General features: G+C 31.4%; 1 protein-coding gene across 3 annotated transcripts; it reads left to right on the top strand.

Moving 5' to 3' along the window:
* The first annotated feature begins 5375 nt into the window (after positions 1-5375).
* LOC143052655 (neuronal cell adhesion molecule-like) lies at positions 5376-20268 on the top strand. Of its 3 annotated transcripts, none has more exons than XM_076225725.1 (11): positions 5376-5487; positions 6837-6875; positions 9155-9259; positions 11826-11939; positions 12940-13053; positions 13866-13979; positions 16469-16602; positions 17595-17667; positions 18687-18823; positions 19644-19788; positions 20056-20268. In XM_076225725.1, exons 1-11 carry the CDS (start codon positions 5469-5471, stop codon positions 20247-20249), a joined length of 1188 nt encoding a protein of 395 aa, XP_076081840.1. In that variant the 5' UTR covers positions 5376-5468; the 3' UTR covers positions 20250-20268. The 3 variants fall into 3 exon arrangements, with proteins under 3 accessions (XP_076081840.1, XP_076081839.1, XP_076081841.1); XM_076225724.1 differs by having other exon boundaries at positions 5385-5487; positions 17595-17736; positions 20056-20264; XM_076225726.1 differs by lacking the exon at positions 11826-11939 and having other exon boundaries at positions 5388-5487; positions 17595-17736; positions 20056-20264.
* Positions 20269-20738: the final 470 nt, after the last annotated feature.

The raw sequence follows: 20738 nt of genomic DNA, 5'->3' as shown, positions 1-20738 counted from the left end.
AATCAAGTGTTCGAAAAATGGAACCATTTGACAAATTTAAGGATGCCAAGAGGATTTGTGTATGACAGTTATGTTATATCTGAGTAGCAAATGACCATAGAAATAATCGACAGTACATGTATATTTCATATGTCTTTCCTTTTCCTCGATTGATAGATATGGCATATACTTGGTATTATAGGGCTTTTAGTTTTAATAAAGGAACGTCAACACTAAAAATTTAGTATCATAATATAATGAATATTTGTTGATTTTAATATTTCATGACGGCCATCTTGGAATAATGCGGCATATCCAAACTTACGACGGGTCGATACTAATATTTATATATAAATCCAGCATTTCTATCATACCACATATTCTCGTTAAAGTTTGACAATTTTATAATATCATAATGTGTGGTTACGTTTTAATCATTCGGAAATGTAGGAAACTTAATTTACCTTTTTAAACGGTATTACTGATTATGAAAGGAATTTGGTCCATAAGTTTTATTCAGTCCAAGAAAAATAGCACATGTGGCTCCGAAGTCGATATTCACTTTTTTTAATGCATTTTCTGCATATAAATTTAACCTTATACATATGTGTACCAGATATATATTTCAATCCAACAAAAAACATTGTGTGACTACACATAACTATTGAAAAAAGCAGTAATTGTAAAGTACGAAGATAGCTATTACCCGTAATTTCCGACATCCGCTCATCTAACATGTCTTAGGATAATTCACTGTCTTACTGGTGATATTAATATTGATGGATTGTTCGTCAATATATGTACAGACATACATCTATATAAAACGACGGTTAAACTATCAATAACACCGTTAATCTATAGTTGTTTATTACATATATCTTGCGATCAACATATAAAACTTCACATGCTATAAACTGCAAAATGCGTTCTAGTGATATATGACGAATTTAATCTACCTCTTCGACCACAGTGACTTATTACGCAGTCAAAGGCTTTAAAGAACGCTAAAGGATTTTAGAGGCTAACAGAGGGAAACTAATGACGTGCATCCGTAGATAATACATTCTTAATACAAAATCACACATTTTCGCTTCAAAGAGATATAAAAATTATCACATACACGATAAAATTACTCAAATATTAAGAAACAGTATACATGTAATGACTAAATTTGATGCATTGTGAATGTTAACACAGAACTGCACTGGGAACAAAAACCATTAAGACAAGGGGAATCCGTAATACCTGTGTAACGTCGGTCTTATACAGGGTATCTACTGTTACATTCCAGGTTTAGAGTTTATATCCCCTGAGACCTAAACTGTATATAGTATTCAAGTCTTAGACAAGATATATAATGTGATATTTAAGGCTGCGAGTTTATATTACCTGAGACGACTGCGGAGGGGATTTAAACCTTAAGTCGGCAATACATCATATACCTTGACTGAAACCGGAAATACACATATAATATGTATTCCATTATTTACATGTTTTTTTCTGTATACGATATTGTTTAAACTCACCCCAAAGCAGTATGTATATTTTTCACATGCGTTAATGATTTTGTTATTTGCTGTGACACTTATTCTACCACATACATGTATGCAACTATTTTGAAAAAAACCTTTATGACTGAATAAGTATTTGATGTGTAAATTGCGCGAATTTGAATTGAAAACGTATTATTGACGGATAAACGTCATTTTTTCCCCTCTATGAGCCTCTGACGTTCCTTATTGGTTATTTTGAGCTCACGAATATTTGACATAGTAACGATAATTTTAAAGACGTTGTTAATGTTTCAATTGGGGTAAACTACGTCTTATATATCCCTGCAGTTTCATTTATGTAAACTGACATACTTATGTTGTTATCCAATCATGAAACTGGATACATTTGTAATTCATGATATACTATGTGTGTAGTTTGTTATAAACTAGCGTGACTATGTTTAAATGGATGTTAATTGTGTGTTACCATGATTTAAATAAACTCATCAAAGATACCAAGATTGCAATTTTATATTTACGCCAGACGCACGTTTGGTCTACAAAAGACTCATCAATGAGCTCGAATCAAAAAATATTTTAAAGGCCAAATTAAGTACGCAGTTTAAAAGCATTGAGGACCAAACATTCCTAAAAGTTTGCCAAATACAGCTAACACATATAACGGACACATATATGGCACTGACAATAATGGAGAACGACATCGTTTTGACATTGATGACAACATAAGGCAGAAACTCAAATCATAGAATAGATTCGTAATGTCCATTTAATTATTTGATGTTCATTCATTTCAAGCTATTTAATGTTGTTCTAGTTTTTTGTTGTTATTTCTATAGTATTTTCGTTTTTTCCTACTGAATATTGTTTTAACACAAGAGTTGAAAGTATGAATATTTGTATTGTAACCAGAATTATCTGAATTTAATTTATATTTTACGGAATATAAAAAGTCATTTCCGTGTTTGTCTCTACTTTTACTATTCATTTCAAAACTTCCGGTGTACAATTTTTATCAAAAACACACATTGAAAATACACTTTATAAAGATTATTGGTAAGAATTAATCGGTTTTTACTGTGTTTATTAACTCAAAAACTTAAATGGCATTACACTGATATGCAAAAGTGTACCCAATATTGTTTATTCTATGAAATATAAGTTAAATCTTAATCACTCTACACGGCAAACATAAAAACGAACACTATAACTTGTGTTTTCTTTGTCTGTTTAGATACTTTGATAAAACTACTCTGATAACATGGAAGTATGAACCAGTTAGAGATAAACCTTATATGTATGCATAAACATACTAGCATGCATTTTATTTGAAATTGACAGTCTTTCTCCTAACAGAATGTTTTTCCCTTTCCAAATAGTGAGCAAAATAACCAGTACACAAGCATATAGATAATGTGTTCAGATTCCCAAAGAGACAAATTTCGACAAGAGCCCAAATGACACAAAAGTTAACATATATAGGCCACCGTTCGGCCTTCAACAATACGTAAAATTAATTCCATTTATTCAGCTTAAAAGGCCCCATAATGAAAATATGAAACTTTTCAAACAATAAAACTATTGGCCTGAACATAGAAGGCATAGTAAAAAATCAAGAAAAAACAAACAGAAAAATTATAGGACAGAACAACAATTTATTTACCGAAACAGAGGTTGGAACTAATCTGTACCGGGAGAAACACGCGTTCGAAAGTTGTTACTGGTCATTACGGACAAGTGTAGACATAGTATCTGCGTTTAAATACGCACAAAACAAACACTTTGCTTGTGACTAATCGGAGCAGATAGTTATCAAAGTAACAGTATTATAATTTAATACGCAAGACGCGCGTTTCGTCTTTATAAGACTCATCAGTGACGCTCATAACTAAATAGTTATAAAGCCAAACAATTACAAAGTTGAAGAGCATTGAGGATCCAAAATTCAAAAAAGTTGTACTAATAACGTTTAAGATTATCTATTCCAGGGATAAGAACATCCTTAGTTTTACGAAACATTTGAAGTTTTTCTCAACAGGAAATTTAATAAATGACCATATAATTGATATTCATGTCAACACCGAAGTGCTAACTACTAGGCTGGTGATACCCTCGGGGACGACACGTTCACCAGCAGTGGCATCGACCCAGTGGTGAAAATAGTTATTTAAGGTACCAGAGTTATAATTTAATACGCCAGACGCGCGTTTCGTTTTCATCAGACTCATCAGTGCCACTCATATCTAAATAGTTAGAAAGCCAAATAAGTACAAAGTTAAAAAGGATTGAGGATCAAAAATTCCAAAAAAATGTGTTTATTACGGCTAAGGTTTTTTTTTTCTTGGGATAAGAAAATCCTTAGGTTTACGAAAAACGTGAGAGTTTTGTCAACAGAAAATTTACTAAAATGACCATATAATTGATATTCATGTCAGCATCGAAGTGTTGACTACTTGGCTGGTGATACCCTCGTCGACTAAACATCCACAAGCAGTGGCATCGTCCCAGTGGTGTAAATAGTTATTTAAGGTACCAGGATTATAATTTAATACGCAAGACTTGCGTTTCGTATTCATAAGACTCATCAATGACACTCACATCTAGATAGTTATAAAGCAAAACAAGTTCAAAGTTGAAGCGCATTGAGGGTCCAAAATTCCAAGAAAATTGTGCCAATTACGGCTAAGGTTTACTATTCCTGCGATAATTGTTTAGACTATGATATATTCTAACTTTTTTTTATTTGAGTGTCACTGGAGTGTGTTTGGTAAAAAAAACACGCTCGTATGGTGAACACATTTTAATGTCGGTGTCTAAGGTGAGTTTGTATGTGTCGTAATTGAGTGATACTAGCATGTTTAACAATTACTATACACCTATATAAATTTGATGCAGTTATTTTGCATGGATTAGTGTGCAATCTTTGTCATGTGCATAAATGTTCGAATGGCAGTAGCAGGATTATTGTCTGTTGTCATTTAGTAAAATTAAATAGTATTTCTAATTATGTTGTAATAAGGATACATGTTTATTCTTTTATAATTACATCACGTGTTTGCTTCTTAAGAATCTGTTTTTTTTGATTGGATGTCGCTTTTGTAAATCACTCCAATATCGAATTGTATTTCTGCATAAAATAAAACAGCTTTGACTACACGTGCTATTTGTGGCAATGTCTTAAACTATTGATTTAACTAATAATTTCGTGTTTATAGAATGCAAATGTTATTACATGTATTAAAACCAATAACTTCAATTTGTTAAATTATAGAAGGGTGTAAAAGCGTAGATTATTGACACATTTTGAAAATAAAGCACCAAAACGCTTCGTGTATGCCATATACAATGTGATTATGTCAACGATTAAACATCCCAAATTTATAATTTTAAGTTTATTTTTGTAATATGGTTTCTGCATCACATGTCATGTTATAAGTCTGGCTAAATTTATTGCTCTTCTTAAAAAAATTTAATCATCTAATTGTGTGTTACTTTCTACTTTTGAAAGGCAAATATAATTTGCGACTTTCATAACATTGCGAGAAAGTTGAAGAAATTATAACATGTATAAAAAGTATAAATTGCGAACAAATTGCTAATTTTAAGGCAAACATACATGTCATCTCCCAATAAAATATGCATATGACAACTAAATAATTATTCAATAAACTAGATTTAAATGGTAATAACACAACATTCTTCGGAAAGATAAAACAAACTGTAATGCCGCTTGTGAAACGCAGTAATTGAAGCATGTAATCATGAGGTCATGTTACCTTGCCTTGTAACGAATCATTAACATATATTGAACTCTCAGTATATTTATCTAACATGTCTAACGTCAATCCGGTTGTATACGATGTAATTATTCTTACATGTACATGTAGTTACGTCTTATCTGTTTTGTGACTACCATATTTGAAGTTTACGACACTATTCTTATCGCACTAGAAACATTACAGAAATATTGATATTGAAATGCTTCTTTTTAAATTCGGTAAGTTGTGCTCGTAGTTTACAATTAATTTAAAACATTCTTTGCAACAATAATTGACATTAATATATTTTAGCGAAAACAATATTGTTTGCCAATTAAATATTTAGCAGAAAACAGAAGGATTTGTAGTTACAAAATAATGTTCATAAAATACTCAAATACGAAGTTGTTTCATTATTATTTTTTCCCAATCCAAGTTAAATTTGTAATGTGTGTACCTGTGACATCGTGATTTGAACATACAGCAGTAGAATCGGTTATGTTTCCTGCTTTGTATTTATCTTAACTTTTAATTGACATTTTTTTGACTGTTTGAGACGATGTTTTTGTTTTAAGAAGTACAGTTTTTCACAAATTTACATTTCAATATATGCTTCAATAGGACAAACAGATGAGATATGGGTAATGTGTCATAAAAGAAACACCAAATCGACACCACAAAACAATTGTCATCAACATCTTGGTATATGTTTTTTCACAATAGGCAAACATTTAATTAAACAGTGTGTCAAGCTTACAAATGGTCTCGAGTCAACAGAAAATTTTGGAATAATAAGAAGAGAACAAATGAACTCATCATAGATACCAGGATTAAAATTTTATATTTACGCCAGACGCGCGTTTCGTCTACAAAAACGCATCATTGATGTTCGAATTAAAAAATGTCAAAAAAGGCAAAATAAAGTACGAAATTGAAGAACATTGAGGAACAAACATTCATGTTTTAACTGTTTATTGATTGAATGATTGATTTACAATTGCCGCCCCTCATTCAAACCCACAAACAAGTACTTCAAAAGTAACAAAATAATGATAAACTACAAACCACTTTGATTGTATCCATTTAAACACGTAAGTAGATCATTCAAACAGCAACGAAACGGGATTACAAAATATAACTCATATATTCTAACAACTTGTGGAAGTGAAAATAATATTTAGGAAGTAAAGACATGCCAGTTATAATTAAAGTCATTCAGTAACGTTAAGTTATGTGTCATGGACAACACAAGGGAGGTGTGTTAATTGTTATTTAAATTTTTCTGAATGAATAAATCCAATCTAATGTGTAATGGTATGGATTCATATTCATTTATTTGGAATTTGCGTTTTACCCAGATCTTCTGTCAACATGTCTTCCAGTTTTACTGCCGAAGGTCATTGGTTTTCTGCGGGTTTTCCAGTTTTATTTTTCATTAAGATGTTAAGTGTTCTGAAAGTGACTCTACATGCCTTAAAATAATTATTCAATCATGATTACGCCTGTGTTATTTTCTTTTATTAACAAGATAAGATATAGTTGACATGGTTGATATCTATTAACCTATACATTATAATTGTTATTATAGCTGGTATTATACTCCTCGTCTATGTGAACTGTAGTTCAGGTAGGTACTTTTGTTAACATAAGCAATACACAATTGTTTGCAAAAGCTTTACCTTTCCCTTCGGATTAACAGAATTAGCTATTGTTTAAAATATTGTTCATGTTACTGATGCATACGATGATTACTTAAACAAATAGCCATTCTTGATTGATGTTTGAAATTATTTGATAATCAGAAACTTCATACACTTTTTTACGATATTATATTACTAGAAAGAAACAAAGTGAAGACAAACATGGACAAACAAAATCAAAGCTTATATAGCGGATAGAAATACAATTCTGCATTCCAAATGATTCTCTTAAAAGAGGGACGAAAGATACCAAAGGGACAGTCAAACTCATAAATCAAAAACAAACTGACAACGCCATGGCTAAAAATGAAAAAGACAAACAGAAAAACAATAGTACACATGACACAATATAGAAAACTAAAGAATAAACAACACGAACCCCACCAAAAACTAGGGGTGATCTCAGGTTAGTCTATTTAATTTCAATATAAAAGTTGTCATCATTTGATTGAACAACCGAAATTTTGAGCTGGTGAAATACTGTTAAACTTGAGGAGTAACATTTTTTCAGCAACAGTATCAACCAAATAGTGGTAATAAAAAAAAAACCACCATCTCACTAGAGCTGGTGTGAATTTCAACAATAAATGTCTGAGTAGTCTATTATGATGATACATGGTAATGTAAAGAAGTCTTTAAGCCTTTTCTAACTGATTTGTATAGTTCGGTATTATGTCGTACTGTTATACCGCTGTCTGTCCAAGGTTAGGGGGAGAGTTGGGATCCCGCTAACATGTTTAACCCCCCCCCCCCCCCCACACACACACACATTCCTTATGTATGTGTCCGTCCCAAGTCAGGAGTGTGTTATTCAGTGGTTGTCATGTCGTTTGTTTATGTGTTACATTTTTGTTTTTTGTTAATTTTTTGTACATAAATTAGACCGTTAGTTTGTCGTTTGAAATGTTTCACATTATCATTTTTGGGCCTTTTATAGCTGACTATGCGGTATGAGCTTTGCTCATAGTAGAAGGCCGTATGGCTACCTATAGATGTTAATTTCTGTGTCATTTTGGTTTATTGTTGAGAATAACTCATTGGTAATCATACCACGTCTTCTTTTTTTTTGTATTAACGAAAACTCTAATGCAGATTTACAACAAATTGAAGTCTATATAAACAGACTAAATAAAACGTTCGACAATATCAATGAAGAGATCACATGTAACTCAACTGTCACATTCCTAAATTGAAACAGGTATTTTCCGGATGAAATGGAAGATTAAGCTTGGTTAAATTACGAAATTCAAGCCTTATTATGCGCATTTATATATGCGGATACACGCGTTACCTTCCGGAGCACATAAGATAACTTCCGGTTATTGGTTTGGTTCTTTATTTTTCTATTTAGTTTCTTGTGTACTAGTATGTGTCTGTTTGTCGTTTTCATTTTAAGCCATGACGTTGTAAGTTAACTTTCGGTTTATGAGTTTGACTGTCTCTCCGGTATCTCCCGCCTCTCTTTTGTTCGTGTTTATTCGCAGTACCATTGAAATTTCTTTGGAGAACGATACACGAAAAATTAATGGGTCCTTTGTTAACGAACGAGCTCTTGCGATCAAAATTAAAATTGAAGTATCTATGATGAGTTTAATTACAGTTCTTTTTTTAAATCTTGTCTTGAAATAAATGAAAATGCATCTCTTGATTTGTAAGTTATAAAAACAATGGCGAATACCACTCAAGTGTCCAAAATAAAAAACAACTGTCTGCAGGCATACGTACAATCGTTTAATTTGGCATGATAATTCTGTTATGTTGCATTGTTTTTTTGGAAACAATGTGAGTTATGATCATACAATTTGCGTTACTGTGAGAGTTTTTAGAATACCGCAGGAAAACGATGAAAACTTGTGACCTAGTTCATTAAGGGGACATAATTTCAGAAAAACAATTTACTTACTGTGGATTCATTTATTTTCGTGGGTACCAATTTTCGTGGATTGTCATATTCGAGGATATTTAAATTCGTTGTTTTGGAAAAGTTTGCATGCGTTCCTTTGGAAAATTTGTATTTAGTTGAACATTTGAATTCGTGGTTCCCCTGTTCCTACGAAATCAACGAAAATTGGTATCCAACGAATATTAATGAATCCACAGTACCAATATAAACATAATATGTTTGCCTTTAAACTGATACATTTACGAAATTAGAAAAAAAAATGGCGATAAGCATGTACGTTTTGTGTCTATATTGAACTTTCAGAAGTTTGTGATTCGCCAGGAGTGTGTGAGGACCATGGGGCTTATTGGTTTTATCATGAAAGGTGTATCTGTAATGCTGGCTTTACAGGAACATGTTGTGAAACAAGTATGTATTTATAGTTTATAACTGAATATTCTTGTTACAAAACGCATGACATTAAAAGTGTTCTTAATACAACCAAACCTTAATATATGCATGATGAATTAAATTTTAATAATTGTATATCGCTAGTACACAGTGTTTGACCTGTTAAGATTTCATTGGTCTTTTTTCGTACCATTTTTGTCCGCTTGTCGAAATAAGGGGGAAAGACACTGGCTGTTTTTTTATCCTGATTTGAACAGTTTGTTGTTAATCTTAAACAATACATTTTTTTAATTTCAGATATTTTCGCTTTTCAGTTAAAAGACCTATTGTATTTGTTCTGATTATTAGGGTTTTTTTCACTTTCCTGTAAAAAGACTGATTGTATTTGTTCTGATTATTATTTTTTTATATAGGACTTTTCTGTGACCTTGAGTTAACCGAAAGTAGTAAATTTTGCACCTAGAAAACATATGTTTTTTAAGTATGCATACATCATCCTATCATTTGACATGTTTGAGACTGAATTGTGGAATTGAATTTCACTAAACCTTATATATCCATTATAACAGGCAATGGATATTATATAGAAACCAATCAGTTTAAATAAAGCTATTATGTGAGGCTTAAGTGACATTTTTTATACCGGGAGTTGAAAAGTATCTCCCTTATATCAGGCTTAAATATATCGAAACGGTTATTGAATCAGTATGACAAAAAAACTATTATGGGAGCCAATAATAACTTTTGAGTAAACCAAAAGTAGCATCTCATCAATAATTTATAAGATTAATGTAAAATGAACTTCTGAACAATTGGTTTTTAATATGTTTTTTCCTCTGTCAAATTTTGTTCTTGCGACAAACTTTTGTTTCTGGATATACCGCTTAGATATTTCTGATACTCTAAGGTACAGGGTAAGTACTTCTGAATTTTACCCTGCGAAGCCGAACACTTTCCTTTGAAAGGTCTGTCTCCCTCATTACTGTTTATCTTGTGTGTTCTTTTATCGCTTGTTCTAAGAGACCCTATACCATTTGTTTAACAGTAAACCAGTCAACCAACCAACTAACTAACCGAGCACCAACCAATGAATCAATCAATGAAAAAATCAGGTAATCATGTTTTGGAGATGAAAGACCGTAAACAGTTGTTTTTACACTTGATTTACATAATTTTTATTTGTTCTTCCGCCGAAATTTGTTCTTGCAATAAATTTTTGTTTCGCAATATGTCGTTTAGATAAAAAAAAAATATTATTATTATTCACATAAATTGTATGCGCTTTTAAATTTTACACTGCTAAGCCAAACAATTGTCTTTGTAAAAGTTATCTCCCCATTTACTGTATATCTTGTTTGTGCATCTTCTAAGTAACAAAAAATGACATCGAAAACATTCGTTTTACAATGTTTATGTTACATCCACATGCATTTTGGGATAATTTGGATTAAGGCGATCCAATGAAACCTTATAGGATTGCAAAAAAAGTTGTCGGTCTGTTTTTTTTGTAACTCATAAACCGTTATTCGTATATCACTTATATCTTTTTATTTTAGTCGCATGAGTCCTAACTTAGAAAATATGGTCAAGATCAAATGTCATGGTCATGTTCTGAATTTTTACTTTTCTTTGTTTTAGCATTTTCTCTGACATGTCTGACACCTGTAAAGAAATATATTAATTATTAGTGCAAAACGAAATGAAGATATGATAACTTTGGTCTGAAACAATTTCATAGGAGTTATTACCCCTGAACAGTTTAAAATTAAGGTTAATGTACTATCACTTTAAATTGGTTAAAAATAAATCCATAAGGGTTTTTGCAAAATGTTGGTTTTAATATGACCTTTAAAAAGCCAATCAGGTTTGAACTTGAGTTAACCAAAAGTAGCAATGTTTGCAATTTTTCATAGAAAAGTACATAGAAATCATATATACAAAAAGAAGATGTGGTATGATTGCCAATGAGACAACTTTCCACAAGAGACCAACATGACACAGAAATTAACAATTATTTTATTTTGTTAATGCATATATATAAGCAAATGTTAATCTATCATTTGAGACTGAAAGTGACCTTCAATAAATCAGAAGTAACCAATTATCTGTCTTACTTTAAGTAAAAGTATATAAAACCCATTATTTTTTTGGAATCCGTGTTTAAACTGCTATCCTCTGAGACATTTTCAAATCCAGAAGGAGCAAATTTTATATTGTATTTTAGACATAACTAAATACAAAACATGTTTTTTTTTTTAAATCTCCAAATGCAACTTTGAGTATACGGGAAGAAGCTTCTAATCAATTACCTAGATAAATGATGCGACAAGACCTTCAATTGTTCTCTGAGCAATTGGTTTTTAATTGTTAATAGTTGTTTGTTCTCTTCTCTCTATTCCTGTTTTGTTTATTGACGTTGCCCAATCATGTCCTTTATTATATTTTTCAACTAAGTGGTTTTTTTAACAAATTAAAAAAGATAGAATAGGTTATTACTATTTCCATTGACTATTTGTTATAATTACTGTTAACAGTCTTCTTAAAATTTGTGGTAATACAATGACAAACATTTTTTAACCTCCAGACATTAATGAATGTCAAAGTAATCCTTGTCAGAACAGGAGTATTTGCACTGATGGAGAAAATACATACAATTGTACCTGTCAACGTGGATTCGTTGGTGTTCACTGCGAAAAGAGTACGTATTGTAAAGAAATAAACTTTTGTTTGAATGTAAATATTAAAAATTATTGTTAAAAGATAAAAGGTTAACCAACTTGATTTTTATTTAGTGTACCCATATACTTACTATGATATTTTATGTGAAAAGGGAATAATGCATCATGCATTTACCTTCTATAACTCGATACCTTGCTGTTCAACAAAAATTGAAATCGATAATTACCATTGATGCTGTCAATTTATTTTTAGAAGTTACTATTTTAGAAATGCCGAAAAAGGTAATTTAATTTTAGCAATGATTATGTACATGTGTCATTTTCTTTTTTGATACTTTTATGATGTATTAAAATGGGTTAATATGGTTGCAAACTCCATTAGAAATTTAAATTGAGATTATGACCATTTCTTGAGGAAAAGAGATTTGTTTGGGATAAAGGGAGAGGGGAGGTTAAAAAGATTGGGGATGGGGACAATTAATTCGCAAGATTTCAGAAATTAAAAAGAAATGTCCTTCAAATATTATTTTGCTTTGACAAAACAAAGGAGGGGTTGGTTATTTCTTTTAGAGGTGACGAGGGACAGTTCGCAACAGCATAGTGTATTGCACAAACGAAAAAAAAAATCAAATCACATAACCAATTCAAGTTCTTTGACTACAATTATTCTGTGTCAGAAACCAGTATCAAATATTTAATTACAATTCAAATTCAGACCGTAATCAAGTGCGAATATTGTGTTAATTTTTGCCCCAACTATTTATGGTTGAATCTCTGTGGTCGTATCAAGCTGCGCTCGTTAAAGCAATTCATAACCGATTTTATGTATTATTCAGACATGTAGATGTGTTGAAATACAATTTTGAAAAACGTATTCACCCTTGTTTCAAAATAGAAGTAACTAAACAAGTTAAAATTAAAAGTTGTCTATTTGATTTTAGAAAGAAAACTCGTCCTGTTAAAAACAATCAATGTTCGCAACGATCAATAAATATTCAAAGATTGTCTTTTTCATTACAGATATTGACGAATGTGGAAGTAATCCTTGTCAGTATGGTGGTACGTGTCATGATAGAGTCAATGGCTATACATGTTCATGCAAAGACGGATTCCATGGTGCTAACTGTGAGACAGGTAGTTAAATTACTAAAGTTAAGCTATATATCTTTGTTAAGGAATAACGAAAGTATTGTTGTGTTCAAAGTTCATTGCGTTTTGAAAGCTTTAGTAATTAAATGATTTATATTGAAGACATAATTCATCTCGAACTACATTGATGATGGAATAACGATGTTTTGTTGTTGAAACGGGTAATTATATAGGGTATGCAGTAATTTACACTTTATAATATTTAAAAAATATATATGCCCCAAAGAAAAAAATGTAATAATAATTTCCAACAAAAAGATGATCAAGGCAGGACATTTTTAAATAACAAAAAAGTATCATTTCTATCCCTGATAAATAAGGTAGTTTGTTCTGTGTGACATTTTCAATGTTTGAATACGCAACTATTCGTTTTGAAAATGATTGAACAAAAATGAAAATTAAACATTGGTCGAATCTGCCATAATTAATTTAAATAATGATGATAATTAAAGGATTCCATATAGTATCAAACAAAGCATGCATGGTAAACTAAAAAAAAAACTATTCATAACTTGTGTTTAGAAATATGTAGAGTACTGCATAAAATAAAATAAAGTTGAAAATTATAATAATCAGTTGCTTATGTGCTTCCTTCTCTATGTAGACAATCAAGTTAAGGTGAAAATAAAACAAATTCTAATGGCAGCATTTAACGTTCATGCATGCTTACGTGAATCGATTCATATACATATTTCATGTTTGTTTTTTTTTTTTAAATTTCAAATTACCTAGATATTTGAAAGAGTATACTAATGAGTTGGTTCAACAACATAATGTTGATGTTTATTATATACCAGAACAAAACGAATGTGCCTCCAATCCATGTTTGAATGGTGCAACCTGTGTAGACCTGTTTAACAGATACAAATGTGAATGTCTTGATGGTGACTCAGGCATACATTGTGAAATAGGTCTGTTATTTCTTTTCTAAATGAAGTTCGAGATATAGTCAGTTTTTATTTCGTGCACAACACTCAAAAATATCAGTAGTAGTAATGCCTTGGTAATGCAGCGACACGACGTTATTTAATAGCGTAAAAAAATTAGCATTCAACTGATATTGTCAATGGATCTAATAATGTGCTTGCTGTCTGTCATATTTTCTATTCGTTCATACGTTATGATAATACGAATAACTATACCAATGATTTAGTGTACAAATGAATGTCTTATCAGTTATATTTGACACTAAATATTTGAAAGTCCAATGATTGAAATATTTCGATGCAATGATAAAACCAATAAGTGCAATCGATAATTTTGCATAAGGAAGATTGAAACAACGTTATTCTATTGTTTGAAACGTTTAATTCTTTTCGAAGCCAATTAAACGGCATATTACATTAATTGTAATGTGAATTCGGTGGATATTGAACTAAATCCCTGTTTTCCATAAATAAATAGGACAGAATGTTTTATAGGATTTTTCTTTTTGTGAATGAAATCAAACTGTATCGAAAATATTAAGGGAACATACACAATGTATGACAGTCAAAACCATAATCAAAAACCCGACCAAAAACACTACTCTCAAAACAACAAACAGCTCTATTCCTTGTCAATGATGCGTTTAACATGTTTAGGGTCATCATTGTTTTACATTATCAACCCCTCATCTATTATGAATAGTCGTCTACCATACAAATAACATGTACACAGTTACATGGCAAATATAAAACCTCGTAAGAACTATAATCATTTGCACTATCTTTGTATTTAAAAAGTGTAGAACATATCCAAAGTTTAATACTGTTTACAAACCAAACACCGAGACTCATCAGAGTAAAACCGCAAACTTTACTTTAATCAAACTTAATGTCCTCTCTACATGTACTGTATGTTTCATCACAATTAACACATTTATGTTATATTATGTTGAACAGAAAAGAAAATGATATGTCAATGCGTAAGTCTTGAAGGTGGAAGAGAAAAAAAAAACACAGCAAAAGCAATGGAATAATAATTAAAAAAACAGGTCCCCAAAACCAAATTTAAATTCAGACTGCTGTTCGGTCTGAGCGAAAGCTTCGCGTCGAAGGCCGTACCTTGACCTATAATGGTTCACTTTTATAAATTGTTACTTGAATGGAGAGTTGTCTCATTGGCACTCATATCACATCTTACCATATCCATGAGCAACAAGGATGGACTCATGTGCTTCAGAAAACTTAAAATATCCAAATTCACAAGTGGCACCCATCATGTTGCTCTAAGATCATAAAAAATTAACCATCAATGTCATTGAAAAGTCAAAATAAATAGAAATGGGACTGCATTGTATAAATGACAAGTAAAACATATACGGGGTCAACTTTGACACAAATGTCCAACAACAATGCTGTCAGTACATCTTCGACCTGGAATTTATATCTAAACTTGAAATGGAAGAGATCATCAAGAATAATGACGAGTATTTATAAGAATATGTATGTTTGTTTTACAATTTTTTTAAAGATTGATTGTTTAAACTTAGATTCAACCAAAAGCTGCAAAATTTTCTTAAAATTATCAATTCAGGTGCAACAACCCAAAAAACGGGTTGCCTGGTTAGTTTGAAATTTAAGAACAGATATATCCTGACCTAATGAACAATTGTATGTCGTCAGATTTTCTCTAAATACTTTTGTTGCAGAGATATGAGCCACAACAATGTATTTTATCCTATGTACTATTTTAAGGCATATCGGGCCATCTCAGTCGTTGGCCAGGTCACCGGACACATTTAATAAACAAGTCACCCCAATGATGATTGGGGCCAAGTGTGATTAAATTTGGCCCAGGAGTTTCAGAGGAGAAGATTTTTGTAATAGGTAACGACGACGGACGCCGACGAACGCCGACAACGGACGCTAATGGATGATAAACTTAAAGCTCACTTGGCCCTATGGGCCAGGTGAGCTAAATAATAAACACGAAATATTTTAAGTTTCACAGATTTTGCACACACCATATTATGAGTTGTTTAACCCGTATGAAAAATAAATTCAAAGCATAAACTGTTCCGTTTTGTTTGTTGTTGTCTGCAATGGATTGCGATTTTATACGTTTGCTTCACTAGTAAATGGTGCTTAATCTGTAAGCAACTTGTGGCTAGAATTGAGAATATACACAATTTGATAAACATTGACCAATAGTTTCACTTTTGCTCACGTTTAATAAATGAAAATATTGTTAAACAATTTGTGAACTATTTGCTTATTAAACCTTATTTCTGCGGTTTCAATTTTTCAATGGATACATTCTTTATCTATTTTTCATACTCTTGCAAATATTGTACATGTTGTTTGTCGATAACTTTCTACCTACTTATTTTACATATTTTGTGTATGCAATATGTGTTTTTTTTCAAAATCGAACATTTGTTTTAAAAAAAATGTATTTCAAAACTGTTTTTGTTTAGGCCCAACCGTAACTTCAGCTCCAAACATACACTTGATATCAGAGAAAACAGTGCTGGAAGGCACTCACGATTTAGAAATTGCTTGTTATGCAGAAGGGATTCCTGCACCTGTAGTTTCATGGGATGAGATTGATGTATGTAGGTTCATCTATGACAAAAAGTCAATCAATTAGAGACTGTTTGCCAAAATATATGTATACAAATGACTCAGAAAAAAACCCAAAATAATCAAAAAAAGAAAGACAAAGATATGAGTTTTGATGTCGTCTTGGCATTTTTATAACAGAGACCAACCAACATTGATTGATGGCATATGTTACAGTTACAGGGGAGGTAATTAAGTTGCTAACGTAAAATGTTATTTTCGCTACGTCAAACTGTGACATATCGGGAATAGATGCATTTTTGATTAATTTTAATCATTCAAACTAATTTAACTTTTAAACGAGTTCATGGACCCCTTTCTTTAAAAGTGAAATTCTACTTCATAACCTATAAAGAGCATTTTTACCAAATTTCATGGAAAATCAATAATGCATTTTTTTAAATTTGATAGATATACAGTAAAAAAATACGTTGTTATCTACATCCATGAACACTTTATAAATTTCCGTTATTTATTAACAAAATACTTTATAGATTTCTAGGATATTTATATAAAAGAAAACTTATTAACGCATGAACAAAAAACAGATTGTGTTTATCTTTTAAAACAAAAAAGTTATGCATTTCTGTCGGGAGGAAACATATGTCAACAAATCCGAATTGTGAACGAATATTTGAAATTTCGGTGGAATCACACCGTCAGAAACAAACTGTTGGATATGCCCTTAAAGCAATTATACGTCATCATTGTGATATTAACAATCACATGATATGAAATATAATGAGATATAACGGTCAGACACAGACATGCCAACATAAGGACTTAAATATTAAAATTGTAAATCTCACTTCCATATGATTTTTTTTAAAATCATGCAATACTGTAATTAGGACGAAAAATACAAAATAACTTAATAGAAACATACTAATACATTATTTTGATAATACACGTACGATTAAATTTGTCTTGTAATATGTTTTGTTATCTCAATCACTAAGTTAAACTAATTTGAAATTTTAGGCCAAGTTCCAGCCAAACGTTCGACAGATTGGACACTTCCTGGTTATGGAAAATGTAACAATGGCAGATAAAGGTTACTATACATGTACAGCTAAAAACCGTGTCGGGACCGACATCAAAGTTGTTAGCGTGATTGTTACTGGTAGGTCCACAAATTTATGCAATTTCACAAATTCACATGTATCATGTTTAAACAAAATACATTTTGTGGGGAAATACAATGTATTTCAGGATAAAAGTTATCTGTAAGAATGATTGCATCAATAATATTGTAGATTCTTTGTCATTAAACGGTAGACGACAACTTACTAATTTTTCAATCAATTAGAGAAGTATAAAAGAAGTTCTTTAGACTTTGTTTTAAATGGTGCTTATTCCACATGTAAGTAAGGTATAAATATATGCATACAAAAAAAACCTTTGAATTCATTTTACGTTGTTTACGTGTATCGCGTTACAAATGTTCGTGTTATTCTATATACTTATCCATAGAAGTAACAGTATTGTTTGTCTTATTTATTGAAATTATTCTCCACCATCTTGTTTGTGTATTGTGATTCTCTTATAAAAAGAACATTTAAACCTATATTCAAAAGATTTTTTAAGAAGTAAATACTAAAAAGGAATATAAATCACTTCTGAATATATAAATTTATCAAGCGTACACAGTTATTTTTATATTTCTAAATGTATAGAAGCTTATACAATTACTACAAATGAATGTGTTGTAATAATAAAAATGAAAAAAAAAAACCATCGGGATAATATATAACAAAATGACCGAGAAAATAATATTTATCATTTTAAACCACACATAGATATGTGGCCATCATAAATAAGGCCGTTAGTTTTTTCGTTTGCATTGTTTTACGTTGCTTTTTATATTTTTATAGCTAACTATGCGGTATGGACTTTGCTCATTGTTGAAGGCCGAACGGTGACCTATATTTGTTACTTTCTGTGTCATTTTGGTCTCTTGTGAAGAGTTGTATCATTGTCAATCGTACCACATTTGTTTTTATGTAATCTAAAATATGTAAATAAGCATAGTTATGTCAGTACATGGAAATAGTGAACGTGTTCCATTTGCAGCAAAAAACACAAGACCGTTTGTTGCACCACTTATTTCGGCACCAGCGACAGTACTTGTAAAATATTACACTGATGCAAGGCTTGTATGTAATGTCACTGGTTATCCACAACCAAGTGTAAGGTGGGAATTTGAAAAGGTATCTTGAATTCTAAAATGAATGATTCAGATGTTATATATTTGGTGTAACGTCATTTTAACTTAGACATATACTAATTCTACGACCATTTTTTGGCTTATTTAGGCTATTTACTTCTAGATTTAGGTATAACAAAGACATAGTTTTAAAATCTATTTAATATTATTATTGGATTTGTTTGTCAGTAACTGCTAGACTTCTTTTATAAATGTGTGTTGATCATTTGTATTTTACTAAGTTTCTTTATATAAAGTTTTTGCAATGATTTTTTTCAACATGTTTAAGATAGGACTCAGATTGTTAAGGCTGTGCATTTGTTTATTCAACATTGACTACCGATATAACGGGCAGAACCCAGAGTATGTTTAACCTCGTCACATTTTGAGCATGTCTGAATTCAGGAGCTTCTAGCCTCTGTTTCTAATTTTTGGTTCATTTGAAAGCTGTGAAGTTAGTTATGGCATCAATTTTGCTGAAATAGTAAGCATAATTATTAAGGGACCAGCGGAGGCTCATCATCGGCTATTGATTTTTCTCGTTGTGTTGAAAAACCATTGGTGTGCTTAGGTTGTTTAGTAGGGGTTTTGACTGTTTGCAACATTTTCCATTCACTCTTCTATGCATTGTTACCTACCGTCTTTCCTTTCGATGTGTGCATTCGTTTGATCAATCTCAATATTCAAAAACTTCATCAATATTTCGTTTATTGCGTAGTTATTTTATATTTTTTAATGTTATATCTTATGTGAAATTTGCTACATCCTTCCAGGGTAAACATTTGGTTGCGAAATACATTTAAGAGAGTAAATATTTTATTTAGAATAGGCATATTCCTGGTGCTAAAATCACAGGTGGTATGATGTTTATTCCAAATGTAACTAAGGACGCTACTGGTCTCTACACATGCATAGCAACAAATAGTATTGGATCCAGTCGAGCAAATATAAGGTTGGAAACTACGTATGGTATGTTATTAACACAAAAGTCGTATCAAAATCATAATTTTGTCATTTTTATTTTTTTTAATGTCAAAGGACATTTGTGTAGTGGCACAGTTATTGGCGTTCGTTGATTCATAAAAAAAAAAAAAAATGAATATAAAATGACATTTCATGACTATTTTACTGGAACCATTTAATGAAATAAAATTTGATGGTGCAAATCTTGATTTGTTTGATTTTCATTCCAATGTCATTTAATCGTTTTTTATGTTTTGTGTTGTATTTGCATAGATTATCCTAAAATCCTCACTTCTCCACGAGTTTATTCAGGAAATGCGGGTACATCGCACAATTTCACCTGCACAGCAACAGGCCATCCAATTCCAAGAATTACCTGGTCATTCTCTTCGGTAAGGTATAAACATAACATAATATTGACCTTGGACCAATTCAAAAATAGCATTACCAAGTCTACCATAGGATAATATATTTTTTCTTCTAGAGGAAATTGATGTGTAAACTGGGGCGACTCAATCACATATTGAACAATATTCCGCAGGCTACCCCGCATGCACGACAAACACGAGATGACAGTAAAAACATACCTATATATAAGGTTGGCGCGTGTTAAACCGTTATAACCTGCAACATTTGTTTCCACCTGTCTTAAGTCAGGAACATGTTATTCTGTGGTTATCGTTTGCTCATGTGGTTATTTAGTGTTTTTCATTTCTCGTTTTCAGAACCCAGAGTATGTTTAACCTCGTCACATTTTGAGCATGTCTGAATTCAGGAGCTTCTAGCCTCTGTTTCTAATTTTTGGTTCATAGACCGTTAGTTGTCCTATTTTGACTGGTTTACACTAGACATATTGGTGCCCTCTACAACCTAGTGTTTGATGGGAGTTAAAGCTCCGTATATGAAGGCCGAACTTTGAGATATGAAGGCTGAATTTTGAGATATGAAGGCCGAAC

Source organism: Mytilus galloprovincialis, chromosome 11 (genome assembly GCF_965363235.1).
Source record: "Mytilus galloprovincialis chromosome 11, xbMytGall1.hap1.1, whole genome shotgun sequence".
Lineage (NCBI taxonomy): Eukaryota > Metazoa > Mollusca > Bivalvia > Mytilida > Mytilidae > Mytilus > Mytilus galloprovincialis.
The sequence above is the reverse complement of the archived record's forward strand: the minus strand, read 5'-3'. Positions and strand labels throughout refer to the sequence as shown.